Source organism: Crotalus tigris, unplaced genomic scaffold (genome assembly GCF_016545835.1).
Source record: "Crotalus tigris isolate CLP2741 ecotype Arizona unplaced genomic scaffold, ASM1654583v1 scf7180000024342.5246164, whole genome shotgun sequence".
NCBI classification, from domain to species: Eukaryota; Metazoa; Chordata; class Lepidosauria; order Squamata; family Viperidae; genus Crotalus; species Crotalus tigris.
Window position 1 is genome coordinate 4098061 of NW_024100512.1, and position 22964 is coordinate 4121024.

Sequence of the window (22964 nt, forward strand, 5' to 3'; positions counted from 1 at the left end):
GGACCATAAGAAAGGCTGAGCGCAAAGAACTGAGGCCTTTGAACTACGGTGGTGGAGAAGACTCCTACGAGTCCCCTGGACTGCAAGGTGATCAAACCAGTCAGTCCTAGAGGAAATCAACCCAGACTGCTCTTTAGAAGGCCAGATCCTGAAGCTGAAACTCAAGTACTTTGGCCACCTAATGAGAAGGAAGGACTCACTGGAGAAGAACCTAATGCTGGGTAAGATTGAGAGCAATAGAAGAAGGGGATGACAGAGAATGAGGTGGCTGGATGGAATCACTGAAGCAGTAGGCATGAGCTTAAATGGACTCCAGAAGATGGTAGAGGACAGGAAGGCCTGGAGGAACATTGTCCATGGGGTCACAATGGGTCGGACACGACTTCGCAACTAACAACAACGAGTGATTCTAGGTTGATCCCTCTTTTCACCTCTCCCCCAGGTTCTATCAGTCCTTCTGCCACTTATTGGCACTTTGAAATGTTTATGCTTGTGTATAAAATATATAGATTGAACCCAATAAAGATACTCAGTTTTCATCCTTCAGATAGTAACTCCACTTCTTGCTTCCACATCAATTCTCCAAAGTGCTATTGCTCCTGATAGAATCTAAAATCTCATTCTTCAAGCCATTCTCGCTCAGAGAACTGTTTTGTCTCCTCTTTTTAGGTAGGGAGGGGATAGAAAACATGCTAATACCTTTCTTTTCTTGGTTCTCATGGAAACACCTGGCTGAATTTGCCTAACAAAATATTTGCTCCCAGCAGTCTTGTCCAACCAGTTTGACTTCCACAAATCTCGTCTACTCTGGGTCTAGTTTGTTAGTCATAAAATCTTAATCTTGGAAGAGATTTGAAAGGCCTCCTCCTGTCATTTTCTATATTTATTTATTTTATCAGATTTACAGAGCTGCCCAAATCAATCAGCTTTGATTGGTTTACTCAAGCAGTTAAACAAAATCTGCTAGATGGCATGACCTAACAAAACAAATAAAACCTCAAAGTTAATACAAGACAACTGTAGAACAGAGAACATACAACAATACAGCTGGAAGGGACCTTGAAGGTCTTCTAGTCCAATCCTCTGTTCAAGCAAGAGATCCTATAACAATGGTGGTGAACCTATGGCACGCGTGCCAGAGGTGGCACTCGGAGCCCTCTCTGTAGGCACACTTGCTGTCGTCCCAGCCTCACCTCCCCCTGTGACCCTCTCACCAGCAGCCCCCCCTGGAGGAGAGTCACCCCTGAGTGCTGCCCATGTGGAGCAGCACAGCCAAGCACACGGAGCTGGGCAGCGGGGACAAGACTCTATACACAAATGATGCTGCAGGATGCGAGCAGAGGGCATGGCCGCCATGGCACTGCTGGGCCACCATGATGCTCTGCGGTGGGTCGTAGAGGTGGGAGGAGTGAGGCGGAACAGGCTGGGGGTGGAGTGGGTGGGACAGGTGGGGCGGGGGCAGTTTTTGGGCACTCGGTCTCTAAAAGGTTCGCCATCACTGTCCTATACCATTGGTGGCGAACCTATGGCCCGCATGCCAGAGGCAGCACTCAAAACCCTCTCTGTGGGCACGCTCCAGCCCTGCCTCTCCGCACGGCCACCTCCTCACCAGCAGACTCCCAGAGGAGAGTCACCCCCAGGTGCAGCCCATGTGGAGCAGCACAGCCAAGGACACGGCAGCTGGGCAGCAGGGACAAGACTCCATCCTTGCGCTCTGTTGCATGCAGATAATGCTTCGGGGTGCAGGCAGAGGGTGTGGCTGCCATTGTGCTCAGGGCTGCCTGGGCGATCTCCTGCAGTGGGCCGCGGAGGTAGTGAGTGGCCCTGCAGGCGAGTGGGGCGCAGGGCAGGCGGGGGGGCAGTTTTGGGGCACTCAGTCTCTAAAAGGTTCACTATCACTGTCCTATATCATTCCAGACAAGTGACTATCCAGTCTCTTTTTGAAAGCCTTCAATGATGGAGCACCCACAACTTCTGAAGGCAAGCTGTTCCATTGATTGAATGCTCTCACCATTAGGAAATTTCTCCTTAGTTCTAGATTGCTTCTCCCCTTGGTTAATTTTCACCCATTGTTTCTCATCTTGCCTGTTGGTGCTTTGGAAAATAGTTTGACCCCCTCGTCTTTGTAGGAGCCTGCCTAAGCAAACCATTCCTCATCCCAAGGCCTGGGGAAAGGACCAGGGCTTCAAGGAAGACAAGGCCAAAGTAACACACAACCCTGAGTATAAAATTACGAAGATAATCTTGACAAAGTAATACAAGAACCATTAAATAAGTTAAATAAGCAGAACTGCTGTCATGGTTTTCCAGATATCCACTGACGGAAGCCTGAAATAGCTCACTTGTCACTCCACCCTGTTCGCTTTGTTCTGTATTTTGGGGGTAAAATATAATACATTTTCTTTGCAACAGGAATTTCAGACGAAGCTGCTGCCCTGGCTTATCTTATTTCTGTAAACTCTTCTAATTTCTCCAAGGATAAAACAACAAGTTACAATTTCATCTTGTAACCAGCAGGTGGAGATCTTTCCTTAGGAAGAAATAACGAGAAAGAAAATGTTGGGACTTTCTATTCATAAGTTGGTTTCTTTAAATCAAGGAACTCTTTTCCAGATGACGAAACCTGAAGGGACACACAAGTTCTAGCCCAAATAACGTACTTTGATGTCCAATCATTTAAATATGCAATAATGTAATCCATGCTTTTTGTATTAAAATCAGTGCATTTCATTTACATTTCTTTTTATAGCATAGTTATATGTTGCTTTTTAGTCCCATATGTGGCAAATAGAATATCACCAAGTTGATTTGTCCCATGTTTGACATGAATCACCATTATCCCTTTCCCCTGAAATCTCCCTCCTCTATAATATCCATTTTTCAGATCTTTAACACACTCCCCCAATTTTTCTGTTAGGATATTTCAGAGAGGTGATGGCACAGTGGTTAGAATGCAGTATTGCAAGCTAACTCTGCCAGCTGTCAGCAGTTCAATCCTGACCTGTTCAAGTTTGACTCAGCCTCCCATCCTTCTGAGGTTGATAAAATGAGGACCCAGATTGTTGGGGGCAATATGCTGTCTCTGTAAACCGCTTAGAGAGAGCTGTAAAGCACTATGCAGCAGTATAAATTTAAGTGCTATTGCTATTGTTATTGCTATTTCTCTTGAATTAAGTCCACAGCCTTTCTTCCTAACACATATTTTTCATATTTAGAAAATCTTCCAGTGTTCAGTTCAGGATGTATTTCATCACCATCACCATTTTCTTCCCCATAAACACCCAATTCTGCTTCATTTTCAATAGTATGGACTGTGGTACTAGAAACTTTTAAGGAAAGGGGAAGAATCAGAGCTTTAGAAAGCAAGAATCTATCAGAATGGTATATTCCTTCAATTTTGCAAAAGAAGGTGTTACATTAAGTCATGTCCCCGTGTATGAGCCTTTACACAAATTCATGGGGTCATGGCTTAAGGTGTACCATTCTGACACGTGATACAACTTCAAGGTTACATGAATCATCCTTTTAGAGAAGGAAATTTCCCTATTTTAATATAGTGTATATCCTATATAGGGATTTTTGTTATACCAATCCTGAAGAGGCAATCTGACAATTCCCAGTAAGGATGAAATTTGTCACATATTACTTTCTAGCAGCCAATATATGGAAAGGGCGGAGGGAATAGCCTTGAAGGACAGGAAGAAGAGCCCCTACCAAGGCAATGAGTAGATAAGAGGGATTTGAGCCATGGCCAAGGAAGCATCTTGAGAAAACATCTCATACAAGGCTCTCCCTACTTCACATGAAGAGAAGGAGGGGAGAAACACATTCAGAATTTTAAGAGTCTTTCTATAGCTAAGTTAAAATAAAAGTAATGCTGATCTAAAGAATATAGCATTGGGTTCTTAGTCTGGTCTAGCTTTTAGGGTTGACAATACAATAGGAAAACAAGAATATCAATAGAGGTTGATAGATCCTGGGAACCAAGGAAGGGGGAAACCTAGATTTAGGCACAGATGAACCAAAGAGGCACTTAACATGCCCAACTGATCCTCTAGATCAGCGGTTCTCAACCTATGGGTCGCGACCCCATTTGGGGTCTATCAACCATTTCATGGGGGTCGCCAACCAAGGCTGTCTGCCATTTTTTTCACCCTTTTCCGGTGGGTGCCTTATCTCCCTTGGGCTGGGCCAGCTGGTGGCCCAGCCGGTGGTCAGCCTACTCCGTCTCTGCCGCTTGCCAGCTACGCCTCGGCTGGTGCAGGAGGCGGCACCACGCATGCACGGTGCTCCCGGGCAGGGAAAGTCCTTGACTTACGATCGGTTGGGTAGTCCTCAACTTACGATCGGTTTAGTCCTCGACTTACGACCGGTTTAGTCCTCGACTTACGACCGGTTGGGGGTCGTGGCATTAAAAAGGTTGAGAACCACTGCTCTAGATCCATCTATTGAAGACACAAAACATTTGCAGCTACTCTAAGGCTCGGAACAATATATTCAAAGCCCTCCAGCCCCACTCACCCCAAGTCTTCTATAAAGATGCCAAGAAGACATCAGATACCACAGTAAGTGAGTCCTGGTGGATGTTTTCCTCGCTGCCTGTCAAATTACTTTTTTCAATATTATTTGGAAATGTAGTATTTGTTAAATCTAAACCATGAACTTGGGCAGAAAAGAGCAAAACATTGACAATGTGTATCTAGATTGTTCCATAGGAAGGAGGAAAATTATATAATGGGCTTTATTGACCTTTTGGGGGCCTTTCTGGTCTGATCTTTCTTTAACTTCATATCATTTAGCTTTTGCCTATGGGCTAGTAGGACAAAAACAGGTACTTCTCTTCCTTCCTCAATACTCTTTTGCTCCAATATGGATTAGAATTGCCTTCAGATCTATTGCTATCCAAATGGTTTGGAGTTGCAAGTCCAGATCTCCTCACCAGAATAATAGAGGGAGTTTAGGACTCCCAATCTACATTGTGATAATCCTGGGGTTCTGGTAATCATCCTTCTCCAGTTGAGTGTTTCTGGCTGGCTTTCCACAGGAGAATGGAAAGATTTGGAAGGCAACTGCAGCAAAATATACACTGGGTATTAAAAGAGGCAGGATAGAATATTTCATCTAAAGGAGAACAGAAACATCTTAACAAAGGCAGAAAGCAGCCCCAGTCTTCTTGCTATAGGAAAACAGCCTCAAGCAAAATATTGAAGAGACTAGTCTTTAGGAATGGATATTTTGCATCCATTCAGAAAGCTAGGCCACACTATTCAGAAACAAAGAGCAGCCAAAAACCCTAAATAAGCAACACAACAGGCAAGGAGCCCAAATGGACAAGATTAGCTCAGACAAAACACCTAGGGTTTGCATTTCCTCTTTTGCCTGAAGAGCCAGCCATGACCCCCTACACAACCCCATAGGAATCTGGCAACAGCCATTAAAATATTAAAGGACATATTCTTACACAGGAACAGGCATCTCAATCACAAAGCCCGAAAGAATGTATAAAAATCCATCCACTCTCAACCCCATTTTGTCAGCCACCCACCCCCCAAAACATGCTGCTGTCAGTAGTTTCTGGCTACCAAATAAACAGGGACCTTCTTTCCTGCAGCCTGCCTCCATTTTATTTCAGCGTCTTTCTCTCAGACCTGATTTTTCTTCCAACAGAGCCAATGAAGTCAAGGCCTTTTCTTAGAACAGTATTTCAAACAGTCTCCAGGTAAAGTCACTTCTAGCCAAATGGTTGTCTTCTAAAAGGAGTATAAAGCTAACATTAAGCTATTTTCTCATTTTAAATATTATTTCATGTTCTCAAGACAGCTATAAAACTGGCATTGCATTCTTTGGCAAATCTAGTCTTTCCAAAATTCTTGTTCCTGCATCGAGTCCTCCCAGAAATCCAGTATTTTGAAAGTATATCCAGTGCCTTGGATTCTGCAAAGTGTAGGAGATTTGCATAAAATAACAAATGTGACCTTGTGATGTATCTCTGTTCTGTGGTAAGCAATTGCCCATTGGTGGTGAATGACAGTTTTGGGAAAGTGGAGGCTACCATGGTACCAAGCACTGCCTATAAACATCTTCTTCTGTCAAATCTATCCATTTTCAATTTGTGAGATAGATAGGATTCACGCTAGGGAGGGACAATAATGAATTAATCAAATGATTTGGGGATTGAAAGAGCCCTGTTTTCTTCCCTCCTTAATCTGAGCTCTGGCTGCAAAATCTGGCTCACGCAACATGCTTTTATCCTGGCACTGATGATGTTACTTAGTTTGGGCAATGAAATGCCTGCAAGAAAACAATCAACCTCAGAGAGCATCAAGGACTCCTTATTTCAACCCTGAGCTACAAATATTCTCCTTTATGTTTTTATCCATCACACCATGAAAGTCATTATCACATATCTCAGGCAGGTAGATGAAATTTTGGAGACTGGAAGCAATAAGAGGAAAGAGTTTGTATCAAACCATGTGCAGCAGACCCTTGGCCTGACCCTCCTGGGGCCGTTTGGTCCACTGTAATGTTTTGCTACATTTCTATTGGGCAATGCCATCCTTTGGGCTCCTCTTTGAAAAAGGCCGGGGCAGAATATGAGGTCAGTTGGAATCTGAAAGTCAAGCAGGAGCTTACAGGATGCTGAGACAGGCAGAGCCCATCCAGATTCCCTCCTCCTCTTTCTTCTTAAAGCAGCACTTGGGGCTTTGATTTCCTTGTTGTTGTTTTTCCCAAGGCTGCACTGAAGTGAGGAGCAAATTGGGGGCAGAGGGAGGGGAGAGGAGGGAAGGATGGCACAAATCCTTGATCAGGAAAAAGGGCTCCCGCTGCTGTGGCCCAGCTGTGTAGCACAGGTTGGATTCCTCCTCTGATCAGCTCTGCTCCCAGTGACATCTTGTTGTGTCAAGTCTGATTAATCTAATCTTCGAGAGGCTTTGACAAAAAAAAAAGGAGCTCTGTTAAGGAGATGGCCATCCACAGCATGAAAGCTGCCTTTGTATGTAGCCCCGGGCAGTATGCAAGCCAGTTGTTAGGTATATTCAAAAAATGAATTCTTTACATGCCAGGGTCAGCCATCAAGGGGGAACTGCTTTGCTCGTCCCCTTGAACCTCTTGCTGCTGTTTTCTGACTCTTCTTACGCGATGAGTAAATGGGAGTGCAAGGAGCTGCATAACATCACTCTCTGCAAGACCGAAGACCGGAGACATCTCTCTGCAAAAAGTGCCCTGGACTTTTTGAACCTGGCAGAATAAGACAGCTCCATATAGGGCTGGTGTTCTGACTTTCTCCTTCGTCCACATGCAACAAAACCCTGGAGGGAAATTCAAAGTGTTGCAGGGGAAGAAGTGAACTACTAAAATTATGGGTGCGGCTCAAGGGAAAAAGGTAATGATTTTCTATTTCGCATTTGGAGTTGGGTAAGAAGACACTGCATAGTAGCCAGCAGGGGGATTTGGTTGGATTCATCAACTGAAATGGGTCAGCTAGTGATAGAGTGAATCTTTCTATTTAATCAAAGAGGGAAAAGCAGATCTGGTGGGCTGGAAAGAAGTTTCATAAAAGCAATGAGGGGAGACAATAAGAATTACTGGAATATTGGACATAATTGGGGATCTACTTTGAAAAGCTCCTTAGAGATATTCTTAATGAATGCCTGCTAAGAAAATTACTTTGCTCCCAATAGGACACCCAACTAACATAGTAATATGTGCTTTAATGAACTGGAATCCTGTAAGATTTTTATCTTATTCTCCATAGCTAATTATGTTAGAAAATGGAAGACTCTGGGGAAGGGAATATTCTCTACTAAACTTAAGTTTCTCTAACATATCCTGATATGATTCTGAAAATTATTTTTAATACATTTACACTTGCAGTTCACAATTATACAGCAAGGAAGGAGTAAAAAGAGGAAGGTGAATGCAAGTGCACCACCTAAGACAGTGTTTCTCAACCTTGACAATTTTAAGGTATGTGGACTTCAACTCCCAGAATTCCACAGCCAGCGTTGCTGGCTGTGGAATTCTGGGAGTTGAAGTCCACATGCCTTAAAATTATCAAGGTTGAGAAACACTGTCCTAAGAGCATTTAAGTGGGCTGTTCTAGGAGAGGAAAAGTCAAGTGGCACTTAGTCCCACTTCTCCTTCCACAGGAATCTGGTCAAGTATCTCCTGATGGAAAGAGTCCTTGGAAGGGAGGAGTTATCAGCTGCTTTTCTCCAACCCAATATGTGGTTCCACCCAATCTGAAGCTTGGAATATCATATTAATTGGGCCACCTCCCCCACTTCTCAAAATTGGAAAGAGTTGCAGGGAAAGCTCTAATTGGTTTCCTTTGAAAGTGAACTCACTCAGGCCATCACATTTGCCTTATTTGGTATTCAGTTTATCACAAAGGGGCCATTTTATTCACTAAACCTTGAACATGCCCACACCTCTATGAACTATTTCTTCTTCACTATTTTCATTTTAGCTTCCTTCTTGATTGGCCCATCTCTCCTGTCATCCTTGCTCATCACAAGGTTGGAATTGAAAGAGAGGCAGTGTTTCCCAGCTGAACTACTCTAAAGTTGGAATAGCCGTCTGCCTTATCCTAGGTCAAGTTGAGTTGAAGGCTGACAAGAGCACCACAGGTGCTCTGATATAAAGCTGTGGCAAACCACATTTTTCATATTTTATAATGCAATACAGGACAACCGTTTCAACCCCAAAAGTTAGGAAAGTGTTGCAACATTTAATGAAACATGCCTTGCAATCCCAGAATTTAAATCAGATTATTCTACATTAGCCTGAGAATTGTCATTTGGAAACGGCCTTCAATCTGTCAGTTTGTTCCTATAGTCTAGAGCAGGGGTAGGCAACCTCGGCTCTTATATGAGTCGTGGACTTCAACTCCCAGAATTCCTGAGCCAGCCCTGCTGAGGGGAAAGGGAGAGGTTTCCAAGCTGAGCCATGCTGGCTCAGGAATTCTGGGAGTTGAAGTCCATGAGTCATAAAAGAGCCAAGGTTGCCTACCCCTGCTCTACAGTCTAAACTGATGCATTCTGACCTGCAACAATCTTCCATGTTCTCAAACAGATGTTTTTTTCCACCACTCTTTTTAAAACCAAACCTACAAAAGATTGAATCTGTGGCCAACAGGATACAAAGGAAATGTTCTGGCCTCTTCCCTCCTATTTGGATGTTAAAATGCCTCCTTGCTCCCCCCCACTCCAAATCCTGCAAAGGATCTTAGGGCACCTTAGAGACAGTGACACAGTAAGTGAGGTGAATTTTATTTCATAAAATCTTATACCTTGATTATGTGATGCATGGAAGTCTTTGCTGTTTTTCAGCAAGAGCTGCAGTATCTTCTGACAGATAACAAAAAAGCTTCCTACAAACTATTCCAGTTCTGATTTCTCCTTTAAATTTATCCCTTTTGTCCTTTCCCTTCATCCAGCCTCCTTCTCTCTTATTTGAGGGAGAGAGTTATTTTAAACCAAAGCCTATTAGTTTGGCCAGCTTGCCTCCTAATCTAATCTAATCCATTGTCTGTTGTCTTCCTTCTTGTTTACAATTCTTGATTGTCAAGGACTAGAAAGCCTTATGCATCAAAAGCCCAGAACTGCATCAGTCTTGTATGATGCACCCCAAAAAGCAGAGGTGGACAACCCTTTAGCAGGGGGCCCATTGGTTGTGGTGATGACCCAGAGTGGGCAGGACCATGTCACAAAACTACACAGAGCTAAAATATTATTTCTGGGATATTGACCTTTTTGTCTCTGTGATGTTTCTTTGTTAGCTATATAAAGCCACAAAAACTGTTTTAGATTGTACAGGATGTCTTCTATATTTCCTTACCTTAAAATGGCTGCAAGCAGTGGACCAATTTACATATCTTGGTAGTATCCTCTCCCGTGCAGTGACAATTGACATCGAGGTCAACTGTAGAATTACCAAGGCAAGTTCTGCATTTGGCAGATTGCGGACTAACATGTGGGACCGCCGTGGAATAAGTCTTGCTACCAAGCTTAAAGTTTACCAGGCAGCAGTGCTAACTACCCTATTGTATGCTAGTGAGACCTGGACGGTGTACAGGAGGCATGTTAGGCAACTGAACTACTTCCACATGACTTGCCTTCATAGAATTCTGAGGATCTGGTGGCAGGATAAGATACCAGACACAGATGTCCTCTCCAGAGCAGGTTTATCATCAGTTTACACTCTGTTGATGAAAGCCCAGATGCGCTGGGCAGGCCATGTTGTAAGGATGCCAGATCATCGCATCCCTAAACAGCTCTTCTATAGTCAGCTGTCTCAAGGAAAGCGATCACACGGGGGATAAAAGAAGCGATACAAAGACACGTTAAAAGCTTCTCTTAAGTCCCTGGATATTAACACCATCTCTTGGGGACGTCTGGTGCATGATTGACCGACATGGCACAGCTTGGTGTACCAGGGTTGCCAGACATATGAACACAGAAGGACAATCTTGGCACAAGAAAAGCGAGCACTCTGCAAAGCCAGAGCTGCAAATGCTGAATTAACAGTGTCTACATTTCTTTGTTCAGTATGTGGCAGAACATTCCGTGCTAACATCGGTCTTATTAGCTACCTACGGACACATCGTTGATGGGCCATAACCCACAAGATGCCAAGGTCTTCATCGAAATCGATGGACGAACAACAACCTTAAAATGGAAGGAAACCATACTCTACCTTTCGGGCAACTACGTTGCCAAGATTGAATGATGCAGACAATCACAATTCCTCAGCAATAGAAAAGAGGATCAAGAGCCATCTATTGCCTCTCACCTATCAGATGAATGGAAACACCAAACCAGAATATTTCTGCTGCTCTTCATTCATTTTTGACTTTGGTTGAATTAGTTGGTCACACTTGCACAAGAAAATGCAGAGTAAGGTATTGCAAATGGTGTTTGATGTGTTGGCCTGGCAATAGGGAGATCCTTGTTCAAATTCACTTCTTAGTCACTGAGGTTCAGAGCTGTATCATAACAATTAACAAAAGTCTGTCTATCTATCTATCTTCTATCTATCTATCTATCTATCTATCTATCTATCTATCTATCCATCCATCTATTTATCTATTTATTCATGCACCATTACTAAGAAAATAATGTAACATCAAATGATAATCCTGATTTTTTTTAAAAAAGGGAAAGAAAAAAGCAGGGGAAATTATGTTACATTAATATAGGAAAGATAATTCAAAGATTGAGATACAATATCTAATAACAATCCATTATTGTGCAGATTTTTCTTTTCAGTATTATATAATAATCCTTCTAAGTAGCCCTCATGCATCCGAAGTCTTGATAGAAGCCAAATAATATAGCCAAGAGCTACATATACATGCTTAACATATATTAATTGATCCTGCATTATTTTAACAATCCTGCTTGGCAACAATAGAACATGTTAATTTTCCAGAAATGCATCTCCAACAGCATTAATGATAACCACCCTTTATTTATTGAGATGTCAATATACACAGTACCAAAAACATTGCATTAATTTCATTTTAAGATTATAAGAAGATAATTCCACATTATTCAAGATAATTCTTCAAACCACATTCAAACAATAGCAGTCGATCACATAATTACAATCCAGTTTTCATATCAGGTATATATTTATCCTATGTGAAAAAGTCAACATGCTTGATGTTTTGATAAATTCCAGATCTGACCTTATGCTTCCTTAACCCTGAATGATCTACATCATTCAGTCCAGCTAACAATTGTGTAGACGGCAATGCTAAATCTAGAAATAATTAGATGAAACCTGTTCATCTGGATTAACGTTCCAACTTCTCGCTTGCTTCTCCAATGGCTGGATTGCTGCAACCATTATTATGGATTCCAGGTGTCCTATTATCCAAAATGTTCTGCTGTATTAATCTCTTTTAAAGATTAAATAAACTCATGTTACATTCTTGAAAGCAATCTTCCAATGATTTACAAGAATAGGAAATTCAGTACTAAATTTCCTTCAGTTTCTTCCTTCACAAAAATAGGTTGCCCCCTTAGGAGATCCAGTTGATTAATCAAATCAGATATCTTTATTGCAGTCTTTGACCAGCCTTTATGTAAAAAAAGAGAAATAGTTTGGCACATCAATTTGTTATTGAGAAAAGAAAAAAAGGAAATTAATTATAGTATTAGATATGAAATGACATATCTAATTAAAAGTTTTGCATAGTTATATAATTTGGTGAAGATATTTGGCCAGTTGGTTAATCTGGAACTTGTACTACCAAATGCCAGAAGCAACAATAGCATCAATATCAAATAATCCAATTAAAATTATGTTTAATTAGGATTAAATTGTCATGATATATATTTTGATTTACCAAACTTTAATTTAAAATTTTAAAACACCATCTTCTCTCTAGTCAGTGAAAAGGTAATTATATATTTGAGAGACCCAATTTAAGAGCTGGGTCTTATACGTATAGATTTCAGAGGCAAAGAGTCCCAAATTAAATGTATGATCCAATATTTTGAACATGTATTTTTCTCTGTTAAGTGAGGATAATTAAACTGATCTTCAGATAGCCATAGATTCCAGCATTTTCCTTGATTTCAAACAGGTCAAATAATAGTTTCAATCTGAGTCAAAGAGAAAGTAATATTTAATGTCTTTCTTCCGAATAACCAATGCTAAGATAAATGCCCAGGAATGATGTGTTCTAACCGAATATTTATCTGAAAGTGCAGAAAATTGAATCCATTTTTTTGCAGTTGGCACTGTAATTTATAATGAGGCTCTAGAAGGATGCATCTACTAAAAATATATTTTACATCATATACATTTGATTAAAGTAGTGTGAAGGAATAAAAATAGATCTCTTAAAATAAAACTCAGGCTCAGAGTTAAGTTCATCTTAATCACATTTATCTTACTCTAAGTATTCAAACAAGTTCTAGCTCATTTGTCTAGATATGCTTTTATTTATGTTAGAGTTTTATCCTGAGCTGGTGTATTTTATTACAAAAGGGATCAAATGCTAAAATATTGATTTGGAAATTATTTGAAGGTCAAAGGCATTACTATGAATTGGGACTGGAAACAAACTGATAATAGTGCAAATGTAATAAATTAAAGTAACTTGAATTGTAGAAAAATACTATTTTTGGACTATTTGTAGGCCTTTTAAAATTGGTTAATTCTTCAAAGGCAAACTAAGAATAGAACAGAATAGAATAGAATAGAATAGAATAGAATATTCTTTATTGGCCAAGTGTGATTGGACACACAAGGAATTTGTCTCCGGTGCAGAAGCTCTCATTATACATACAAACAGCAAGGTAATATAATCATAAGATACCAATAAAAGAAGGTAATAGGAAAGATTAGAAGAATAGTAGTAATACAACGCTACTAATGGGTAAATATCCTTAGACATAAGACAATACTATGGGAAATAATAATAATAACAACAATAATAATAATAAGTAAAGTTGGAAGGGACCTTGGAGGTCATCTAGTCCAACCCCCTGCTCAGGAAGGAAACCCTATACCATTTCGGACAAATGGCTGTCCAGTCTCTTCTTGAAAACTTCCAGTGTTGGAGCATTCATAGCTTCTGGAGGCAGGTTGTTCCACTGGCTAATTGTTCTAACTGTCAGGAAGTTTCTCCTTAGTTCTAGGTTGCTTCTCTCTATGATTACTTTTCATCCATTACTTCTGCCTTCAGGTGCTTTGGAGAAGCAAAGTATTGGCACAAGGGAAAAAACTATCTCTGTGTCTCATTATTTTGGCATATATAAAGCACATGACCTTAATTCAGCTTTGCCTATCATGATGTTCTCCAGAAACATTTACATCTTCCAGAATCTAAACCTATTAGCTATAATGGCTGTGGATTCTATGAGTTCTTGTGCCCTCTGGAGAGTACCAACCTTTAAAACCTAATAGGATCATATTAATATCCAATCTACTTCTGATTCCTGATCTCATTCTGGGAAGGTCATATCCAATAGGGATGTAGCCTTTTCTACATTAGGTAAGGAATCAAAAGTTACTATCCTTCAGGCACCAAACTGCTACACATACCATCTGTAGAATTTCAGAAATAATCTGTTCTAACTCCACGACCCAAATCTCACAAGATTTGATTAATCTCATGCAAGACCTTGAGGTTTCTTTGGAGATCACGCTGGATCTTAGTGATGAGAGTGACAGAATCACATTGAGATTTCGCTTATTTGTTTAGAAATGGTCTGAAAAGATTGTCCAGTCTTCCTAGAGATGAATCAAACCATTTCAGACCCTTTCCACTGCAATTTCCTCTGGGGTACCTATGCCATTTTGCTTCTTCTCGATTCACTGTAATCCTTTTATCAAGGCATTTGGAGAAAAAGATAGAGAGGCAGAATTCATGCAAGCAGGCAGAACACAATATCTGAGGCCAGCAGAAGAGAGGAAAGCTTTATAACATCGGAAGGAAAGGCCTCTATCCATTCAATGTTAATGGCAAGGTCCAATGTTCCCAAGAGCGAGCATATTACGCCAGCTACTTAGACAGTTCGGCCATATGTTTTGTGCCAGAAAAAATGGGAAAGCTTTTCCTAATTGAAAGCTAGAGCCTTTCAGATTTCTCCGTTCCCCTGGCTTTTAACTATTCCTCTTCTTCAAGACAAAGGTTGACCCTAAAAGCAATATCTCCCCCATAAGTGAGATGGGAAGGTAGGTTCATTCATAATTAATTTTCAGCTAGTGTAGAAGAGTTTGGCTTTCCCCGGTTGAACATTTAACACAATGCAAATATTATTTCCGTGGCCTAGCAACAGGTAAGGCCAGCAGCAGCAGCTGGGCAACCTGGGCAGCTGCCCAGACTTATTAGGCTGTGAAGAGGCCTGTTCCAGCAGCCACTGCCAGCCAAGGGGAACCGAGAGACACTAAGTTTTGTCCTTTTCTCCAGGCTTTTAATTACAGCAGGAGAGAAGCATTCATTGCTGGCTTCTTGAAGCATGAGGGCTTTGGATAGCCCTGAATGCAGGATGCTGGCAAGAAAAATATTGGATGCTGGCAGGAAAAAACAGGGGGCAGCAAGATGCCAAGCCCTACAAGTGACAATAGCCTTTCAATATGAGACTCTGTGTGCTCAAATCAGTACTGTGATCAATGGAATGAGATGGAGAAATGCAGAAGCTCTATCCAAGCATCCTATATCCCCTCATCATTAGAAATAATGAAGGTGGATGGGGATTGTTCTTCTTGCTGCACCAACTTTATCATTTGATTTGCAGGATTGGATAGTTCTACAGGTGTAAGATTTAGAATCCACTCCCTCCAAGATATGGGGAAACTACATGTACAACACAGGCTCATCCACATGCTCATCCACATGCAGCCATGGGAGGAAAATAAGTCAGCATGTTGATCCTATAGCTATTTTATCTGCATACTAGCAAGAAGACTAAGCAATGCTGGGATTCAGATATGTGAACAACTGGTTCTCTCTGTGGATGCCACTTCTGGAAGTCCATTCTGGGCCTGGGCAACAAAAAATTAGGTGCCGGTTTTGCCGAAGTGGTGCAAACTGGCTGAATCCCACAACTGTGACTAGGCAATATTGTGATTCCATGTTGCCCCTTTCCCTTCATCCCCAAAAATTACATACTAAGGTTAAAAAAAAATAACTACCAGCCCACCTTCTAAATGACAGAGGGCTTCCAGGTACTTTTTACATCTTCATCTCATGTTCCTCTTCTACTCCATCAGCCAGCTTGGAAGAATTATTATTATTATTATTATTATTATTATTATTATTATTATTATTATTATTATTATTATTATTATTATCGATCATCGCACAGTCAGCCAGATGTTCAGACTGGATTTGGCATTTTGTCTACCTATCGAGTCCTTACCCAGAACCTGGGATAGGCAGATGTGGATGTTTGATGATATTACAGATATCGTCGCAGGATGGAAGCAGTTCCTAATAAGGCCGCCTTTTGCAATTGACTAATAGCGAATTTGTCAATGCCAATGGTGTTCAATTGGTGCTCCAGTTGTTTTGGGATTGCACCCAAGGAGCCTATTACTATTGGTACTACCCTTGCTTGCTTTTGCCACAGTCTTTCTATTTCTATTTGTAGGTCTTTGTATTTTGTTATCTTCTCCAGTTCTTTCTCTTCTATTCTGCTATCTCCAGGCACTGCCACATCCACTATCCAGACTCTTTTGTCTTTCTTATCGACAATTGTTAAGTCTGGGGTGTTATGTTGCAGGTGCTTGTCTGTTTGAATTCTGAAGTCCCAGAGCAGTTTAATTTTATCATTTTCTATGACTTTCTCTATTTCATGATCCCACCAGTTTTTGCTTACAGGCAAATGATATTTTTTGCAGATCTTCCAATTCACCATTGCTGCTACTTTGTCATGCCGCTGCTTGTAATCAATTTGTGCAATCTTCTTCCAACAGCTTACCAAGTGGTCCACTATTTCTTCAGCTTCTTTGCATAGGCGGCACTTACTGTCTGTTGCTGTCTTCTCAATTTTGACTTTGTATGCATTTGTCCTTAAGGCTTGGTCTTGTGCAGCCAGAATTAGTCCCTCGGTCTCTTTCTTCAATTTTCCTGATCTTAGCCATTGCCAGGTTTTATTATTATCTGCTTTCCCAGCTATTTTTTTCACGTATTGGCCATGTAGTGCTTTGTCTTCCCATGCCTCTATTCTGTTCTTCATTTGGTCTTTCTTGTTGGTCAGTTTGGTCTCTCCAGTAGTCAGTAAGCCTTCCTTCCTTTCTTCTTCAACCATCTGATGTACTTGTAGCATTCCACGCCCACCTATTTCCCTTGGTAGATAAAGTCTATCAATGTCACTGCGTGGACGAAGGGCATGATTCATTGTCATTATTTTTCTGGTCTGCCTATCCATTGCTTTTAGTTCTGCTTGAGTCCAGTCCACTATTCCAGCTGTGTACCTAATGACTGGGATTGCCCAGGTGTTGATTGCCTTTATGGTATTTCCTCCATTGAGTTTGGATTTTAAGATCTTCTTAACTCTCTTGATGTATTCACCTCTAATCTTTTTCTTGACTTCAGTGTGCTTGATGTTGTCAGCTTGAAGGATACCCAAGTATATGTAGTACTCTTCCTCATCCAGACTCTTAATGTTATTTTCGTGGGGCATCTTGATTCCTTCAGTTTTCATTATTTTTCATTGTTTGATAGTAAGTGTGGCACATTTGTCCAAGCCAAACTCCATTACAATATCTTGGCTATATATACGGACAGTGTTGAGCAGCGATTCGATTTCAGATGATGTTTTTCCATACAGCTTCAGATCATCCATATACAGGAGGTGGGATAGTCTGGCAGATGTTTTTGATGTTTGATAGCCATGTCCTGAGTTATTCAGTATTGTTGACAGAGGAAACAGTGCAAGAACAAATAGTAATGGTGATAATGAATCTCCTTGAAATATTCCTCTCTTGATATTAACCTCTCCCAGCCTCTCACCATTGATCTACAACTGTGTCTTCCATTGTGCCATCGATCTTTGCACAAATTTTCTGATGTTTCTACTGACTCCTGTTATTTCTAGGCACTTTATTATCCAATCATGTGGCAGAGAGTCAAATGCCTTTTTGTAGTCAATCCATGCCACATTTAGGTTGATCTTCCTTCTCTTGCAGTTTTCCAAGATCATTTTGTCTATTAGGAGTTGATCTTTTGTTCCTCTGCTATTGGGGCGGTTTCCTTTCTGCTCAGGTGGAATTATTATTATTATTATTATTATTATTATTATTATTATTATTATTATTATTATTATTATTATTACTATGGATCATCGCACAGTCAGCCAGATGTTCAGACTGGATTTGGCATTTCGTCTACCTATCGAGTCCTTACCAATGGTGTTCACCCTTGCTTGCTTTTGCCACAGTCTTTCTATTTCTATTTGTAGTCTTTGTATTTTGTTATCTTCTCCAGTTCTTTCTCGTCTATTCTGCTGTCTCCAGGCACTGCCACGTCCACTATCCAGACTTTTTTGTCTTTCTTACTGACAATTGTTAAGTCCGGGGTATTATGTTGCAGGTGCTTGTCTGTTTGAATTCTGAAGTCCCACAGCAATTTAATTTTTTATTATTATTATTATTAATCATCATCATCATCGCACAGTCAGCCAGATATTCAGACTGGATTTGGCATTTTTGTCTACCTATTGAGTCCTTCCCAAGGACCTGGGATAGGCAGATGTGGATGTTGATGGTATTACAGATATCGTCGCAGGATAGAAGTTCCTAGTAAGGCCGCCTTTTGCAATTGACAAATAGCAAATTTGTCAATGCCAATGGTGTTCAAGTGATGCTCAAGTTGTTTTGGGATTGCACCCAAGGTGCCTATTACTATTGGTACTACCCTTGCTTGCCTTTGCCACAGTCTTTCTATTATTATTATTATTATTATTATTATTATTATTATTATTATTATTATTATTATTCTCCTCCTCCTCCTCCTCCTCCTCCTGCCTCCTGCCTCCTGCCTCCTTCCTTCTCCTTTTCTCCTCCTCCTCCTCCTCCTCCTCCTCCTCCTCCTCCTCCTCCCCCCTCTCTCTCCCTGAAAGGGTCTATAGGTCAGTGCTAATTGATTGAGAAATTGTCTGCCTGGTTTCTGTCTTCTGGCAGGATAGAAGATGAAAGTCAATATTGACATGATAAAAATATGTATTTTTCAAAGCTATTGCACTAAAGTCCCCTGCCAAACTATTTCTAACAATAGCCCTTATTGTTTTCAACATCTCCACCTAATATTCCAACTCTAGATGAAACAACTCCCTTGGATTTCAGCAAACCTGTTCTCCCAGATAAATTTATCTAAAAATCACCATCTGGGTTTCTGGCCAGTCAAATTATATGCTTTCAAAAAGAACAGATAAACCAAGGAAAGCTGATGCTACATCTTTCGAGACTCTTTTCTTATAGATCCTATCAATCCAGAATGTAATTCCCAGTATTTAACTGTTTAAATTTATTGTGTTTCAACTATGGAGACGTTCCAGATCCAAGCAAAAGTGATTCTCAGACTAGTTAAGTCAGGTACGTTGATTCCACCAAGAGAGAAAATCATTGGACTTTGTTTTGTAGGTAGTATTTCATAAACGAGACAACATGGGCTTTTTCTCATTGTATAGGAAAGTAAAAAAAAAAAAGATTGGAGAAATGTAAGAGATATGAAATTATTTTCACTTTCCAAATGAATGCTGTTATGACAATATCTAAAAGCAAAAGTTTAGGGAATTACAACATCAAATCTACAAACAGCTTTGATGTGGTTGCTAAGAAGAGGTGAAGTAATATGATTTCCATTTTCCTGTTCTTTCTATTTGTTCAGCTGCATAGCAAAGGAGATTCTCCTCTTTTGTCATTAAGATCCATGTCACCTTATCCCTATTTATAGGCTGCAATTTTGCCATTCCAAAAGTATAATAGCATGCCAATTTTTGGCAAGATTACTTATTTGTGTTTTTATTACTTCCTTGCTTGCCTGCAATGGGAATGTTAATCACTCAGTCTCTCCATTTATTACGTCCTTGTTGGAGGGCCTGGTAGGCTGTCTGGACTTTAACCATAGTAAAAGCCTTACCTTCTAGAAGAAGCCTTATGTAAAAACTTTGGTGTTTATTGCCACCCCATCCACAAGAAAGCCTCACTGAAGACCTGTCAATCTATTTAAATCTGAAATAAAGAGATCAAGAGACATATTTTCTGATATATCTCAAAAACATCATATCTCAAAAAAGGGAAGTTACCTTGGAGAAACTATGTGGAGAACATGTACATTTGATTTAAGTCCAAGAAAAAGAAAAGATTGGGAAGAAACTCAGCCTGACACCACCCTAACTCCCTTGGATATAAAACAGGGAAAGGAAAACCCACTTTGGCTTTCAAGATTATATCAATGAATACAGTTGCAGTCAAATGTACGGACTCAGTTTCCTGGTCTAGCTCACCTCCAATAGCTGACAGGGTTGATTTAGTATTAATATAAAACTATTAGCTGGGGTACTGATGTGTTGATCACCCTGCCAATTATTTTATCTCTATCAGAATCAAATCAAATCAATTCTGTCATACAGTAGTGTGTCATCTCCAGGTTGTCATTCTAGATTACTTGGATGGCAAGCTTTGTGTACAGAGAAAAATGAAAGCCTTGCTTCCACACTAGAACAACTAAAGCCAATTCTGGGCAGCCTCAACCATGTCTAGAAGTCAAGATGGAGGTAATGTCATGAGGATGTATCTTTCAGAAACAATTAGTGAGGCATCTTCTTGCTGTGACAAGCATGACACAAAGATGAGCCCTAGGTTGGCTATTACTGTATTTAAAATGAGGAAGAAAATGTCCCAATTAGTATAAAATGTGGATTGCTCTCACCCTATGTTGTAGACTAGATCAGGAAACTGACTTCACAAGAAGAGTAGATCTATCTTCATTGAAATAGGCTATTGTAACAGAATCTTGTTATTCCACTTGTGTTTTCCTTTTCCTCTATGTTAGATTTATCTTAGACCCATCCTTTTCTCATATTTATCATCTCTCTTGGAGGGCTTAATGCATACTTCTTCTATACCTATTGTTGTCCCCATGGCTTCTACATGTCTTCTGCAAGGTCACCTCCATGGGTCCCTACAATTGCATTAAGGTTGCACTTTGCATTTATTACATACAGCAATACACTTAACCATGAATGAAATAGAATTATATAACATATATAAATATATGGAAATTTGAAAAAGGTGATGTGTTTGATTTGATACCTGGGCAACTTTAGTTTGCCTGCTAGGCGTTTTTCAAAATATAATATGTTTTTATATGCACTCTCATACTTTTTCTCTACTTCCTTTGCAATGAAATATTACTGGATAACCATTACTTCACAATGAAATGATGGGTCTGGGTTGTATCTCTTTCCTGTCATTTACTGAAAGTCCAAGTATGGTGGCTCTAGTTTACATTTTTAATTCTTTGATTTTGAGGTCAATGATCTAGTAAGCTAGAGATTCAGTATTATATTTCAACTGATTGTTTTTATATTTAGAACGATAATTAACTATAATTATGGTGGTGCAGTGGTTAGAATGCAGTACTGCAGGCTACTTCTGCTGACTGGTGGCTGCCTGCAGTTTGGCCATTTGATTCTCACCAGCTCAAGGTTGACTCAGCTTTCCATCCTTCCGTTCTTCTGAGATTGGGAAAATGAGGGCCCAGATTGTTGGGGGCAATATGCTGACTCTGTAAACTGCTTAAAGAGGGTAATAGTAATAGTAGTAAAGTTGGAAGGGACCTTGGAGGTCATCTAGTCCAACCCCCTGCTCGGGCAGGAAACCCTACACCATTTCGGACAAATGGCTGTCCAGTCTCCTCTTAAAAACTTCCAGTGTTGGAGCATTTACTGCTTCTGGAGGGATGTAAAAGCACTGTGAAGCGGTATATAAGCCTAAGTGCTATTGCTATTGCTGTACACTTAAAATTACATGTTAATAATGGTCAGATAAAAATTCATTGGACAGCTTAAAATATCAAACTATATTTTGAATAGGATCACTCTCTATATTTGTAGAGTCCAGAGGAATCGTCTTCCCCTGAAAAGGGGATTTGACATTTGGGTCATTTTCACAATAGTGACTTATAGCATATCTAGGGGATTGTCCAACCACTGAAGGAAATGACAGCAACCTTGTTTGCATATCTGTTTTTGTATTACAACAAAAATTGGACTAAAGTTAGAAGATGCTATACTTTATACTGTGGAAATTATTTTTCTCTGTTCTCTTGTAATTTTAGATTTGGGCTGTACATCCTTCAAAGAGAGGAGAATAGGTTCCCCATTCAAATGCTTCACCTCCTAGCTTCTAGGACTAGCAGCAGAAAGGATAACAATGAATTTCTTAGATTTCTCACAAAGGATTTTTCTAAAAGATGCCCCTCCCTTCCTGCAAAGATGCCCCTCCCTTCATGTGGCTGCTTACAATCCATTAAAAAAATAAATTGAAAAAATCAAATGTTCTCTCATAGAAATTCTGCTAAAATCTTGCATTAATTAAATGGGGAAGGAGTCTTGGAGCAACCGCAATATGTATGCATAAATTTAATTCTATTTTGTCTTGCTTTTCACCTCAAAATGCACTCAGGGTTAGATTGAAATATACACACAAACACACACACACAATGCATCGATTTAATACATCAGTCAGAAGTATAAGACCTTGTTAGAAGGTCAATGAAATTCCAAGCAGGAAAAGCTTTTTAAAAAGCCAAGTCTTCACCTTATGCCTGAAAATTGGAAATGTTCGTAGCTATGGATTCCACAAAATTGGAATAACCATAGGTGAGGTCTGGTTCCTTGTAAATATAAGTTGATTCTTAGAGCAAAGGAGGACACAAAAGGAAGCCTTTTTATCAGTTCTTACAGACTTGACAAAACAATTTCCCAGCTCAGAATGAACTTGAATTTAAGATCATTTAACATGCAAAACATGTTTTACCACTAAGCAACAGGCTTTCCTCAAGTACTTCTCCTCATTGTTCCTATTAGGACGGAACTCTTGTACATTCCTAAATTGTACCTTTCATATGCAAAGAAGTCCTTCCATTCTGAAGAACATATCTCAAATTTGGTTTCTTAAACTCCCATCAAACCACTCTCTCTCCAGCATTTCCCCATTTCTATGGAATAGCTTTTCAGTGGCCAGGAGGCTTAGTGGGAAGGGGGAGAAGGAAAGCCAAATTTCATTGTGTCTCTGAATCCTCTCTTTAATAGCAGCAATGATTTCCTTAAATACAAAATAAAATGTATTAGGGAGCCTGATTCCTTCCCAACACTTCCTACTGAATACCAGCCCTTGAAGCAAACTTTCTGTCTATCCAACCAGCTTTCTTTTCAGTTGGTTTATCCTCATTCAACCAGTTGGTTTATCCTCATTCAGCCTGTTATCAGACTCAG

At 40.1% G+C, this 22964-nt stretch overlaps 1 protein-coding gene across 1 annotated transcript in view; it reads left to right on the forward strand.

The window, feature by feature from the left end:
• Nucleotides 1–6768: 6768 nt before the first annotated feature.
• The window catches only part of FAM107A (family with sequence similarity 107 member A), a 67427-nt gene continuing 51231 nt past the window's right edge, over nucleotides 6769–22964 (forward strand). The window contains exon 1 of the mRNA XM_039326611.1: nucleotides 6769–7384. Within this exon, the coding sequence (XP_039182545.1) occupies nucleotides 7361–7384 (24 nt within the window). The 5' untranslated portion in view covers nucleotides 6769–7360. The remainder of the gene's footprint in view (nucleotides 7385–22964) is intronic.